This window comes from Entelurus aequoreus, linkage group LG09, assembly GCF_033978785.1.
Source record: "Entelurus aequoreus isolate RoL-2023_Sb linkage group LG09, RoL_Eaeq_v1.1, whole genome shotgun sequence".
Taxonomy (NCBI): Eukaryota; Metazoa; Chordata; class Actinopteri; order Syngnathiformes; family Syngnathidae; genus Entelurus; species Entelurus aequoreus.
Window position 1 is genome coordinate 75,542,964 of NC_084739.1, and position 14,018 is coordinate 75,556,981.

The 14,018-nt window shown below is 36.9% G+C and overlaps 1 protein-coding gene across 6 annotated transcripts in view; it reads right to left on the reverse strand.

Moving 5' to 3' along the window:
- Window positions 1–1,825: 1,825 nt before the first annotated feature.
- The window catches only part of LOC133657749 (TBC1 domain family member 12-like), a 27,339-nt gene continuing 15,146 nt past the window's right edge, over window positions 1,826–14,018 (reverse strand). For 2 of the 6 annotated variants that reach the window (XM_062059418.1, XM_062059415.1), the window contains exons 12-13: window positions 11,158–11,416; window positions 1,827–2,578 (exon numbers count right to left, since the gene is read on the reverse strand). In XM_062059418.1, the coding sequence (XP_061915402.1) occupies window positions 2,504–2,578; window positions 11,158–11,416 (334 nt within the window). In that variant the 3' untranslated portion in view covers window positions 1,827–2,503. Of the gene's footprint in view, window positions 2,579–11,157; window positions 11,417–14,018 lie in introns of all 6 variants that reach the window. The other 4 variants (XR_009827344.1, XR_009827343.1, XM_062059416.1 and 1 more) reach the window with 4 other exon arrangements.

Below are 14,018 nucleotides of genomic sequence, written 5' to 3' on the forward strand. Positions count from 1 at the left end.
TAATATTCTGGTTCCTACATTATATATCAATATATATCAATACAGTCTGCAAGGGATACAGTCCGTAAGCACACATGATTGTGCGTGCTGCTGGTCCACTAATAGTACTAACCTTTAACAGTTAATTTTACTAATTTTCATTCATTACTAGTTTCTATGTAACTGTTTTTATATTGTTGTACTTTCTTTTTTATTCAAGAAAATGTTTTTAATTTATTTATCTTATTTTACTAATTTTTAAAAAAAGTAGAAATCTTCACCATACCTGGTTGTCCAAATTAGGCATAATAATGTGTTAATTCCACGACTGCATATATCGGTTGATATCGGTATCGGTTGATATCGGTATCAGTAATTAAAGAGTTGGACAATATCGGAATATCGGATATCGGCAAAAAGCCATTATCGGACCTCCCTACTAATAATACAAATGTCAAATAAAATGATGCAACTATGCCAAAAATGTCAAGATTAAAATAAAAATATTTAATAATGTCAAATGTGCCAAAAAAAATGTAATATTGCCCAAAAAGAAAAAGTTGAATAACGGAAAGAATTACCCAAAAAAGTTTATGCCAATAATGTCAAAATATAACTAAAATATGTACTGACAATATATGTTCAAAATAAAAAGTACAAATAATTCTAATAATGCCATAACTGTTCACATAAAACTACTATAACCATGCCAAATATATCAAAAATAAAAATGATGTAATATTATTTATAAAAATTAAAAAGGTACAAATAATGCAATATGCTAAAAATACCACAAATTATTTACTAATGCAAAAAATAGAATTAATCGTGCTAAATAATTTTACGATAAAAATACAAAATGTAAAGACAATAAATGTTCAAGTTAAAAGTAAATCAATTATGCCAAAAATGCTAAAATAAAATTGTAACAAAATTAACAAAACTAAAAATGTAAAAATAAAAGTTAAAAATGTAAATGTCAAAAATAGAGAAAATATGTTAATGTCTAAAAGATCAATAATAAATATGTAAAACTGTTAAGTTAAACGTAAAAATACAAGTTATTGACGTTAAGGCAATAAATATAAAAATAAAGTAAAACATTTTTTTTTGTCAAAACACTTCAAAATGGAAAATAATGTAATGACAATTGATGTTTATAAAAAGGACAAATAATTCTAGTAATTCCATAACTGTTACAACAAAACTAATTTAATGCCAAAAACATAAAAAATACAAATGATGTAATATTTATAAAAAATGTAAAGTACAAATAATGCAATATGCTTAAAATACCAAAACTAACTTATTCATGTAATACAAAAATAAATATTTTTTTAAATGTAAAAACAAATAAAAATGTACGAATACCAAGAAGATCAAAAAAGAAAAAACTTAATAATGCTATGTTAAATGTTACAAGTCCAAGTTACAAATTTAAGGACAAAAATGGTCCAAAATAAAAGTTAAATCAATGTGAAAAATGTGAAAAGTAAGTAAAGTAATACAAATGATTGATTAAACAACCTTTGCACTTAAATGTAGAATATATGTATAATATATTTATATTATTCATATATTATATATTTTATATATATTATATTATTATTATTATCTATTGTGAGCGAACTGTGGTGCTGAATTTCCCCCAGGGATCAATCAAGTCATTTCTATTCTATTCTATTGAGTGAACAATAACTGATCAAGTTAAAAAAGTGAGGCTAAGCTAATTAAAAAATCACCGCTGGTGTTTTTTGTGTGAACCCACCCCCCCGCTGTCCCCCCGCTGTGCTATCCCAGAGGCCCCTGGGGCAACAACAGACTTCCACTTCCCCTCCGGCTCCGCCCCCACAGGAAAGACCCCAGACTGCTTGCCAAATACTCGGTCAGAGGCAAAATACCTCAGCTCTCCCGTCGCCGTGGAGACGCACGCCCACACGCCCACCATAAGGACACGTTCAGACGCCGCGGACGCTTTTATTTTGAAAAATGACCGCCCGGCACGGACAGGAAGTGAAAGGTCGGCACACTCCATTTTAAACAATACTGTTACAAAAGTAACTGTAATCTATTACTTGCCTCTATGGAGCTGCATGGTGACCTTCATCCTTAAAAATGTCCCTTAAAAGTTCAAAAAGTCCAAACGTTGACTTGGTCGCCCTCTAGTGGTGGCGGCTGCGCACAGCAGTGGGGAGAGCGCACGACAGGAAGGAGAAATAAGAAATAAAAGCATGAGGTTAGTAACAAGACATTTTGTTAGTTGACCCGTCACTTTGCTGACCTTTTATTGACATGTTTGCTGGCCACCCTGGTAAGAAAAGAGCACAGCTGTACAATCACGTGTTAGTCATAATGCTGCTTTGTACAATCACATGTTAGTCATAATGCTGCTTTGCAACCTTCCTCCTGTCCTGGCTGAGCTGCAGCTAGCGGGCGCTAAGGAAAAAAAGAATGTCTGAGCACCACAAAGAAGGTCCGTGACCCACCGGGAGGAAGGACGTGGCGCCGCCACTTCCTGCCGCGTTCAGCTTCTCAGGGCGGGGCTGCCGTTCTTTTCGCCGTCTTTGCTCCGGTTCTTCGGCGGCGGCGAAGAAAAGACCTGCCAGCAGAAAGAAACAACGATGAAATGCTAATGGTTTTTTTGCTAGCATTTTAGCTCATTTTATTTTCTTTAATCCAACAATGGTGGATTTTAGCTAACACCCTGTTAGCATGCTAACATTAACATAAGGTTTTGTGCAAGCATTTTAGCTCATTTAATTTTCTTTAACCCAACAATCATGGGTTTCTTTACTTGGTGCCATTTTAGAAGTATGCTAGCTAACACCCTGTTAGCATGCTAACATTAACATAACGTTTTTTTTGCTAGCATTTTAGCTCATTTTATTTTCTTTAACCCAACAATGGTGGATTTTAGAAGTATGTTAGCTAACACCTTGTTAGCATGCTAACATTTACATAATGTTTTGTGCAAGCATTTGAGCTAATTGTATGTTATTTAACCCAATAATCATGGATTTCTTTACTTGGTGCCATTTTAGAAGTATGCTAGCTAATACCCTGTTAGCATGCTAACATTTACATAACGTTTTGTGCTAGTATTTATGCTAATTGTGTTTTCTTTAACCCAACAATCATGGATTTCTTTACTTGTTGCCATTTTAGAAGTATGTTAGCTAACATCCTGTTAGCATGCTAACATTAACATAATGTTTTGTGCAAGCATTTTAGCTAAATGTATGTTATTTAACCCAACAATTATGGATTTCTTTACTTGGTGCCATTTTAGAAGTATGTTAACATAACGTTTTCTGCAAGCATTTTAGCTAATTGTGTTTTCTTTAACCCAACAATCATGGATTTCTTTACTTGGTGCCATTTTAGAAGTATGCTAGCTAACACCCTGTTAGCATGCTAACATTAACATAACGTATTATGCTAGAATTTTAGCTAATTGTGTTTTCTTTAACCCAACAATCATGGATTGCTTTACTTGGTGCCATTTTAGAAGTATGCTGGCTGCTACCTCTGTTAGCATGCTAATGTTAACGTAACATTTCATGCTTGCATTTTAGCTAGGCTGACCATATTCTGAAATCCCAAAAAGAGGACACATATGTGTGCCAAGGCCGGGACTAGGTGAACATTTGCCAATGATACTCGAACTTGCTTTATAAATAATATATTTATTTAAATAAAGCTTTTTTTCTCCTCTGTTGACAGCAGTGTTGGCGCTAGGAATTTTCAAAATGGGGTCCCAGGGACCCCAAGAAGTCATCAAAAGGGGGTCCCACAGTAAATTTTTGGGGTCCCACTTTTTTGTAAGCGTTTTAAAAACAAATGACAAATGTATGCATTGTCCTGTTATATCTCACAATTTCTGTTGTGTTTTGGAAAAAGGTTGTCATAAACGTTACTTAAAGGCCTACTGAAAGCCACTACTACCGACCACACAGTCTGATAGTTTATATATCAATGATGAAATCTTAACATTGCAACACATGCCAAAACGGCCGGGTTAACTTATAAAGTGCAATTTTAAATTTCCCGCTAAACTTCCGGTTGAAAACGTCTAGGTATGATGACGTACGCGCGTGACGTCAATTGTTGAAACGGAAGTATTCGGACGCCATTGAATCCAATACAAAAAGCTCGGTTTTATCTCAAAATTCCACAGTATTCTGGACATCTGTGTTGGTGAATCTTTTGCAATTTGTTTAATGAACAATGGAGACTGCAAAGAAGAAAGTTGTAGGTGGGATCGGTGTATTAGCGACAGACTACAGCAACACAACCAGGAGGACTTTGAAATGGATAGCAGACGCGCTATCCGCCGACCTCACCTTGACTTCCTCCGTCTCCGGGCCGCCGACCGCATCTATGATCGGGTGAAGTCCTTCGTCGCTCCGTCGATCGCTGGAACGCAGGTGAGCATGGGTGTTGATGAGCAGATGAGGGCTGGCTGGCGTAGGTGGATAGCTAATGTTTTTAGCATAGCTCTGTGAGGTCCCGTTGCTAAGTTAGCTTCAATGGCGTCGTTAGCAACAGCATTGTTAACCTTTACCAGGCTGGAAAGCATTAACCGTGTAGTTACAGGTCCATGGTTTAATAGTATTGTTGATTTTCTGTCTATCCTTCCAGTCAGGGGCTTATTTCTTTTGTTTCTATATGCAGTTAAGCCCGATGCTATAACGTTAGCTCCATAGCTAAAGTGTTTCGCCAATGTATTGTTGTGGAGATAAAAGTCACTGTGAATGTCCATTTCGCGTTCTCGACTCTCATTTTCAAGAGGATATAGTATCCGAGGTGGTTTAAAATACAAATCCGTGATCCACAATAGAAAAAGGAGAGAGTGTGGAATCCAATGAGCCAGCTTGTACCTGAGTTACGGTCCGAGCGAAAAAAGATGCGTCATGCACTGCACTCTAGTCCTTCATTCTTACGTTCCTCATCCACGAATCTTTCATCCTCGCTCAAATTAATGGGGTAATCGTCGCTTTCTCGGTCCGAATCGCTCTCGCTGCATTGAAAACAATGGGGAAATGTGAGGAGCCTTTCAACCTGTGACGTCACGCTACTTCCGGAACAGGCAAGGCTTTTTTTATCAGCGAGCAAAAGTTGCGAACTTTATTGTCGATGTTCTCTACTAAATCCTTTCAGCAAAAATATGGCAATATTGCGAAATGATCAAGTATGACACATAGAATAGATCAGCTATCCCCGTTTAAATAAAAAAAATTAATTTCATTAGGCGGGGGCGTGTTTGGGGACGGGGGGCGTGGCTAAGGGCGTGGTTAAGAGGAGAGTATATTTACAGCTAGAATTCACCAAATCAAGTATTTCATATATATATATATATATATATATATATATATATATATATATATATATATATATATATATATATATATATATATATATATATATATATATATATATTAGGGGTGTGGGAAAAAATCGATTCGAATTCGAATCGCGATTCTCACATTGTGCGATTCAGAATCGATTCTCATTTTTAAAAAATCGATTTTTTTTTTTAAAATATTTTTTTTATTATTATTTTATTTTTATTTTTTTAATTAATCAATCCAACAAAACAATACACAGCAATACCATAACAATGCAATCCAATTCCAAAACCAAACCCAGCAACACTCAGAACTGCAATAAACAGAGCAATTGAGAGGAGACACAAACATGACACAGAGCAAACCAAAAGTAGTGAAACAAAAATGAATATCATCAACAACAGTATCAATATTAGTTACAATTTCAACATAGCCGTGATTAAAAATCCCTCATTGACATTATCATTAGACATTTAGTTTATGAGATGCGATGCAAGTGTAAGCCACTGCGACACTATTGTTCATCTTTTGTATTTTTTTTTAAATTAATGTTTGTAATGATAATATCAATGAGGGATTTTTAATCACTGCTATGTTGAAATTGTTACTAATATTGATACTGTTGTTGATAATATTCATTTTTGTCTCACTACTTTTAGATTGTTCCGTGTCTGTGGGGAACTCGCATGGCTGCAGTTTGTGTGTCCCCAAGATGCAAGAACCAGGAGGTGGATGTGCAGGTAAGATGATTTTAATTAACATAAACAGAAAATAAAGCAGTCTTGCAGAATTGTTCCAAACATAGAAGTCTTTCATCGAGCACTGAAGAGTGCTCGAGAGAAAACATAAATAGACATATGCTGATTGGCAGCAGGTGTGGACCGGCTGCCAATCAACGGCAGGTGAAGAGAAAACAGTGCTCCGCGGAACAGGAAATTTAACAAAATAAGAGCACTGACCGAAAGTAATACAAAAACCGAGGAGACAAACAGAAAGGAAGTGACCGATCGTCACAGGACCCCCCCCTCAAGGAACAGATTCCAGATGTTCCCTGGAAACAATAATGTAAAAAGTCCAAGAATTACGGGAGGGTGGAGGGAGGAGTTGGTGGAGGGTCGCCAGGCCAAATGTCCTCGCAGCCAGCGAGGGAGCGTCAGGTGGCGGCGACGCGTTGAACGCCGCTGCCAGTGGCGAGGTGGGCGACCGCGGAACGGCCACATTAGTGGCCGACAAGGAGGCGGAAGCGCGTGGTACCTGAGCACCAACAGCTGCAAAGGTCCACACGCAGGTTCTGCAGATCGCGGCAAACAGCGCGGAGGAAGTCCATAACACCGCCGCGTCTTTGGCGGATGAGGAGGTCGCACAGCCGGCGGCGACGATGACCACAGCGCCATGGGAGGAGTCTTCGATGGCGGCACCGTGCAGTGTCCCGCCGGTGACGCGGAAGATGTCTGCGCCGTGGGAAAGCGCGCCTGGGAAGATGAAGGTGGCGGCGATGATGTCTCCGTGGGAGGAGACGATGGCGGGGATGACAGCGGCGTGTGCTTGGCTGCACTGCTGCTGGTAGTAGCCCCCCCTCCAGTAGGCGGATGCCAGACGCCGTCCACCACAGGGAGAAGTAGTTCCGGGTTGTTGATGTCCCCCGGTGCGAAAACCAGGGACGGGCGGTAGGGGGCCAGGAGGAGGGAAAAAGACACGTCCCTCGCCGAGTCCCAGCAGGAGGCCAGGAGGGACATCATGGAAGGCTCCACTGGAGCCTTCGCCGGACTGGCAGGACGAGCGGGTGCTGGAAGGGATAGCAGCCGTGGTGCAGCTGCTGGAAGCTGCCTTGGAGCAGGAACGGGTGCTGGGCGCTCAGCCGGTGTTGGTCGTTGTGGCGCCGCGACCGGCGTAAGACGCGGGGCTGCGACCGGCGTGCGACGCGGTGTGGGAACCGGAGGTCGACGCGCCGGCACAGGCGATTGCCGTGGAGCCGGGACAGGACGCACAGCAGGCGACGGGGAAGATGGCGGCGGTGGCCGCGCCGGTCGGAGAGCCGGAGCCGGCGGCCTAGCCGGGAGGAGGGAAGGCGGCGGTGGCCGCGCCGGTCGGAGAGCCGCAGCCGGCGGCCTAGCCGGGAGGAGGGAAGGCGGCGGTGGCCGCGCCGGTCGGAGAGCCGGAACCGGCGGTCGAGGCGGAGGGAGAAGGTCCGAGCCTGCTGTGGGCTGGGACCGCACAAACCTGGCTTTCAAGTCCTCTATGAATTGTGCGGTCCAGAACGTCGGCTGTGCGTCGCCGACAGGGGTTCTCGCGAGGACACAGCATTCTGGCTCGATGATACTGTGAGGAACTCGCATGGCTGCAGTTTGTGTGTCCCCAAGATGCAAGAACCCGGAGGAGGATGTGCAGGTAAGATGATTTTAATTAACATAAACAGAAAATAAAGCAGTCTTGCAGAATTGTTCCAAACATAGAAGTCTTTCATCGAGCACTGAAGAGTGCTCGAGAGAAAACATAAATAGACATATGCTGATTGGCAGCAGGTGTGGACCGGCTGCCAATCAACGGCAGGTGAAGAGAAAACAGTGCTCCGCGGAACAGGAAATTTAACAAAATAAGAGCACTGACCGAAAGTAATACAAAAACCGAGGAGACAAACAGAAAGGAAGTGACCGATCGTCACAGTGTCATGTTTGTGTGTCCTCAATTGCTCTCAATTGCTCTGTTTATTGCTATTCTGAATGTTGCTGGGTCGGGTTTTGTTTTGAAATTGTATTGCATTATTATGGTATTGTTGTGTATTGTTTTCATTTAAAAAAAAAAAAAAAAAAATTGTTTTTGAATCGAGAATCGTGTTGAATTGAAAAAAAATCGATTCTGAATCGAATCGTGACCCCAAGAATCGATTTTGAATCGAATCGTGGGACACCCAAAGATTCCCAGCCCTAATATATATATATATATATATGTATGAAATACTTGACTTTCAGTGAATTCTAGCTATATATATATATATATATATATATATATATATATATATATATATATATATATATATATATATATATATATATATATATATATATATATATATATATATATATATATATATATATATATATATATATATATATATATATATATATTATTTTTTATTTATTTTTTAATTGTATTATACATATAAATACAATATTTGAATTTCAGTGTTCTGCAGGCTATCCAGTAGATGGCAGTATTGTCCTGTTTAAGAGTGTCACAACATTGCTGTTTACTGCAGAGGAACTGCTTTACGGTAGACTAAACGTGACTGCTGTTGTTGCGTGTTGTTACCGCGCTGGGAGGACATTAATGAAACTGCCTAACAATAAACCCACATAAGAAACCAAGAACTCTCTCTCCTTGTTGTGCACTCTACTCTCTGAAAGCCGTAGATGTTATGACGTCATTGGGCAGGCAAGCTGTTTATATTGTGGGAAAGCGGACGTGAGAACGGCTGTCCCCACTCAGGTCCGTATTGAGCTGGAGGGGGCGTGGCCTCCAGCTCCGGCTGAATACCGGGAGTTTGTCGGGAGAAAATCTCTGCCGGGAGGTTGTCGGGAGAGGCGCTGAATATTCTCCCGCTAAAAACGGGAGGGTTGGCAAGTATGGCAGGACGTATCTTTTTTCGCTCTGACCGTAACTTAGGTACAAGCTGGCTCATTGGATTCCACACTCTTTTCTATTGTGGATCACGGATTTGTATTTTAAACCACCTTGGATACTATATCCTCTTGAAAATGAGAGTCGAGAACGCGAAATGAACATTCACAGTGACTTTTATCTCCACGACAATACATCGGTGAAGCACTTTAGCTACGGAGCTAACGTGATAGCATCGGGCTTAAATGCAGATAGAAACAAAAGAAATAAGCCCCTGACTGGAAGGATAGACAGAAGATCAACAATACTACCAAACTCTGGACCTGTAACCACACGGTTAATGCTGTACCGCCTGGCGAAGCCTAGCAATGCTGTTGCTAACGACGCCATTGAAGCTAACTTAGCCTCGGGACCTCGACAGAGCTATGCTAAAAACATTAGCTCTCCACCTACGCCAGCCCTCATCAACACCCGTGCTCACCTGCGTTCCAGCGATCGACGGCGCTACAAAGGACTTCACCCGATCATCGATGCGGTCGGCGGCCCGGAGACGGAAGAAGTCAAGGTGAGGACAGCGGCGCAGCGGCGGGCGTTGTAGCTTTCGACGACACCCAGGCCGCCATCAGAGTCGGCAAGAAACATATATTTCCCCAAAGTTACGTACGTGACATGCACATAGCGACACGCACGTACGGGCAAGCGATCAAATGTTTGGAAGCCAAAGCTGTACTCACGGTAGCGCGTCCGCTACCCAAGTCAAAGTTCTCCTGGTTGTGTTGCTGCAGCCAGCCGCTACGCTAACACACCGATCCCACCTACAGCTTTCTTCTTTGCAGTCTCCATTGTTAATTGAACAAATTGCAAAAGATTCACCAACACAGATGTCCAGAATACTGTGGAATTTTGCGATGAAAACAGACCTGTTTATATTGGTATACAATGTGTCCCAATACTTCCGCTTCAACCCTTGACGTCACGCGCAAACGTCATCATACCTAGACGTTTTCAGCCGGAAGTTTCCCGGGAAATTTAAAATTGCACTTTATAAGTTAGTAGTGGGTTTCAGTAGGCCTTTAACATACCAGGCACGTTCTCAGTTGGTTATTTATGCCTCATATAACGTACACTTATTCAACCTGTTCACTATTTATTTATTTTAAATTGCCTTTTAAATGTCTATTCTTGGTGTTGGGTTTTATAAAAAAAAAATCCCCAAAAAATGCGACTTATACTCCAGTGTGACTTATATATGTTTTTTCCTTCTTTATTATGCCTTTTTGGCCGGTGCGACTTATACTCCGGAGTGACTTATAGTCCGAAAAATACCGTATGTTTTTTATGGCAAACACACAAAATATGCAAAATCTTCCACCAAAAATATTTTTCTTAGTGGAATATTTGATGTGAAGTAATGGGAACCTTGGATAGGTCAATAATTCATAATAACATTGATTTTGAGTCATTATTATGTTTTGGGCAATGACAGTTTGAAAGAAAAAAAACAGCTTTGTTTTATTAGTCAACATTGCAACTGTTTCTAAATTACATTTCACCTTTAAGCTTTTTTATTTCACTTTTGTTATGTTTTTGTTTATTTTAATAGTATTTTTAGAATGTGCCGTGGGCCTTTAAAACATTAGCTGTGGGCCGCAAATGGTAAAAAAAATTTTTTTTTTAAATCTGCGTCCTTTCTGATTTCAATGCGTTAAAAAGATACAAAAAGTGCGTTAACGCCAACACTGCTTGACAGTATAACAAAATAAGTCACACTTATATTCTGTAACACTCAGTTTTGGAAAAAAGTGCAGAGGTGAAAATATTCAAAATATCCTCTTGTATATAATCTAAACATAAATAATGCCTCAAAAGAAGTTAAAGGCCTACTGAAAGCCACTACTACTGACCACGCAGTCTGATATGGGAAAAGAGGACGTATGGTCAGTCTACCATAATAATGTTAGCATGCTAACTTCCTATGCTAGCATTTTAGCAAATGTTGTACTTTTTAACCAAATAATCATGAATTTCACTACTTTGTGCCATCTTAGAAGTATGCTAGCTGGTACCGTGTTAACGTGCTAATGTTAACATAATAACATTAGCATGCTAACGTTTTATGCTAGCATTTTAGCTAATTGTATTGTCTTTAACCTAATGGATTTGGGCACTCGGTGCCATCTTGGGAGTATGCTCGCACACGGACGACGCTGACCTGAGCCCAGCGGCGGTTCCTGCTGATCATGTGCGTGCTGGCCATGGCGGAGAAGAGCGTGTGGGCCTGCAGGTCTTCGGGCAGGCGGCTGAGGAACTGGGCGATGTGGATAAAGTCCATCTGCAGCAGCACGTCCTCGAACAGTCGCAGGATGCCCAAACCCGTCCTGAACAAGCTCTCCTCGCCGTCCCGGCAGAAAACGTCCCAGACGCGGCACGCCACGTCCAGCGGAAGGGACTTGCTGTACAGCGTGAAGATCCTGCAGCACGGTTGAAAACACGTCACAACTTTTCTGCCAATCTCTCCTATTTCTACTTTTATCAGGGAAAAAAACAACCTTTATTTCCGAGGTGAGTAGATCTGAGGGGCCAGTAATGATTGAGAAATATGACACATTCAACAACGGTATTTACTCAATGTATTACTTTTATTTCTATACAATACATTTAAAATATTAGATTTTACTTGAATTTTTGACATTTCTTGTCCGTGAATTTGTGACTTGTATTTTCACACATAACTTTTACTTCGGTTCTTCTTGCCATTGTTACATTTTCATTTGGACATTTTTACATTTTGTCTATTTGACATTGACATTTTTTACTTGCACTGTGATATTTTGTCATAATTAAATTTTTTATGGTTTTGGCATTATTACATTGTTTTTTCAATATTTTTGGCCTTATTAGAATATTATCACTTGTATATTTAACATTTATTGTCATTCCATTTTTGTCAGAACTTCATATTTAAATTTTTTTGATGTTTTTGGCATTATTACATTTTTATTTCAATATTTTTGGACTTATTAGAATATTTTTTACTTATATATTTAACATTTATTGTCATTCCATTTTCTACTTTTATTGTGACATTTTTGTCATAATTAAAGTTTTTAAATGTTTTTTGGCATTATTACATTGTTATTTCAATATTTTTGGCCTTATTAGAATATTATTAATTATATATCCAACATTTATAGTCATTCCATTTTTTACTTTTATTGTGATATTTTTGTCAGAAATTAATATTTAAATTTTTTGGCATTGTCACATTTATAATTAAATATTTTTGGCCTTATTAGAATATTTGTACTTATATATTTAACATTTATTGTCATTCCATTTTTTACTTTTATTGTGAAATGTTTGTCAGAATTTCATATTTACATTTTTTAAATGTTTTTTGGCATGATTATATTTTTATTTCAATATGTTTGGCCTTATTAGAATATTACTACTTATATATTTAACATGTATAGTCATTCCATTGTTTACTTTTATTGTGATATTTTTGTCAGAATTTCATATTTACATTTTCTGAATTTTTTGGCATTATTACATTTTTAATTCAATATTTTTGGCCTTATTAGAATATTTGTACTTATATATTTGACATTTATTGTCAGTACATTTTTTACTTTTATTGTGACTTGTTTGTCAGAATTTCATATTTAAATTTTTTAAATGTCTTTTGGCATTATTATATTTTTATTTCAATATGTTTGGCCTTATTAGAATATTATTACTTATATATTTAACATGTATAGTCATTCCATTTTTTACTTTTATTGTGATATTTGTGTCAGAATTTCATATTTACATTTTCTGAATTTTTTGGCATTATTACATTTTTAATTCAATATTTTTGGCCTTATTAGAATATTTGTACTTATATATTTGACATTTATTGTCAGTACATTTTTTACTTTTATTGTGACTTGTTTGTCAGAATTTCATATTTAAATTTTTTAAATGTCTTTTGGCATTATTATATTTTTATTTCAATATGTTTGGCCTTATTAGAATATTATTACTTATATATTTAACATGTATAGTCATTCCATTTTTTACTTTTATTGTGATATTTGTGTCAGAATTTCATATTTACATTTTCTGAATTTTTTGGCATTATTACATTTTTAATTATATATTTTTGGCCTCATTAGAATATTTTTTACTAAATATATATATATATATATATATATATATATATATATATATATATATATATATATATATATATATATATATATATATATATATATATATATATATATATATATATATATATATATTTATTTATTTTTTTTTTTTTATTAAATTGTTTTATTTAATTTTTTAAAATTATATTTAACATTTATTGTCATTCCATTGTTTTATTTTTTATTGTGAATGTTTTTGTTATATTTTTAAAAAATCATGTTTTTGGCATTATTAAATTTTTAATTCCATATTTTTGGACTTATTAGAATATTATTACTCATATATTTAACATGTACTGTCATTCCATTTTGTACTTTTGTGAAATGTTTTGTCATAATTTTAAAAAAGTATGTTTTTTGGCATAATTACATTTTTATTTCAATATTTTTGGACTTATTAGAATATTATTACTTATATGTTTAAAATGTATTGTCATTCCATTTCTACTTTTATTGTGACATTTTTGTCATAATTACATTTTTTAAATGTTTTTTGGCATTATTACATTGTTATTAGAATATTATTACTTAGAATATTAGAATATTATTAGAATATTATTAATTATATATCCAACATTTATTGTCATTCCATTTTTTACTTTTATTGTGACATTTTTGTCAGAATTTCATATTTAAATTGTTTGATGTTTTTGGGCATTATTACATTTTTATTTCAATATTTTTAGACTTATTAGAATATTTTTTACTTCTATATTTAACATTTATTATCATTCCATTGTTTTACTTTTATTGTGACCGTTTTTGTCATATTTACATTTTTTTATGTTTTTTGGCATTATTACATTTTTAATTCCATATTTGTGGACTTATTATAATATTATTACTTATATATTTAACATGTACTGTCATTCCATTT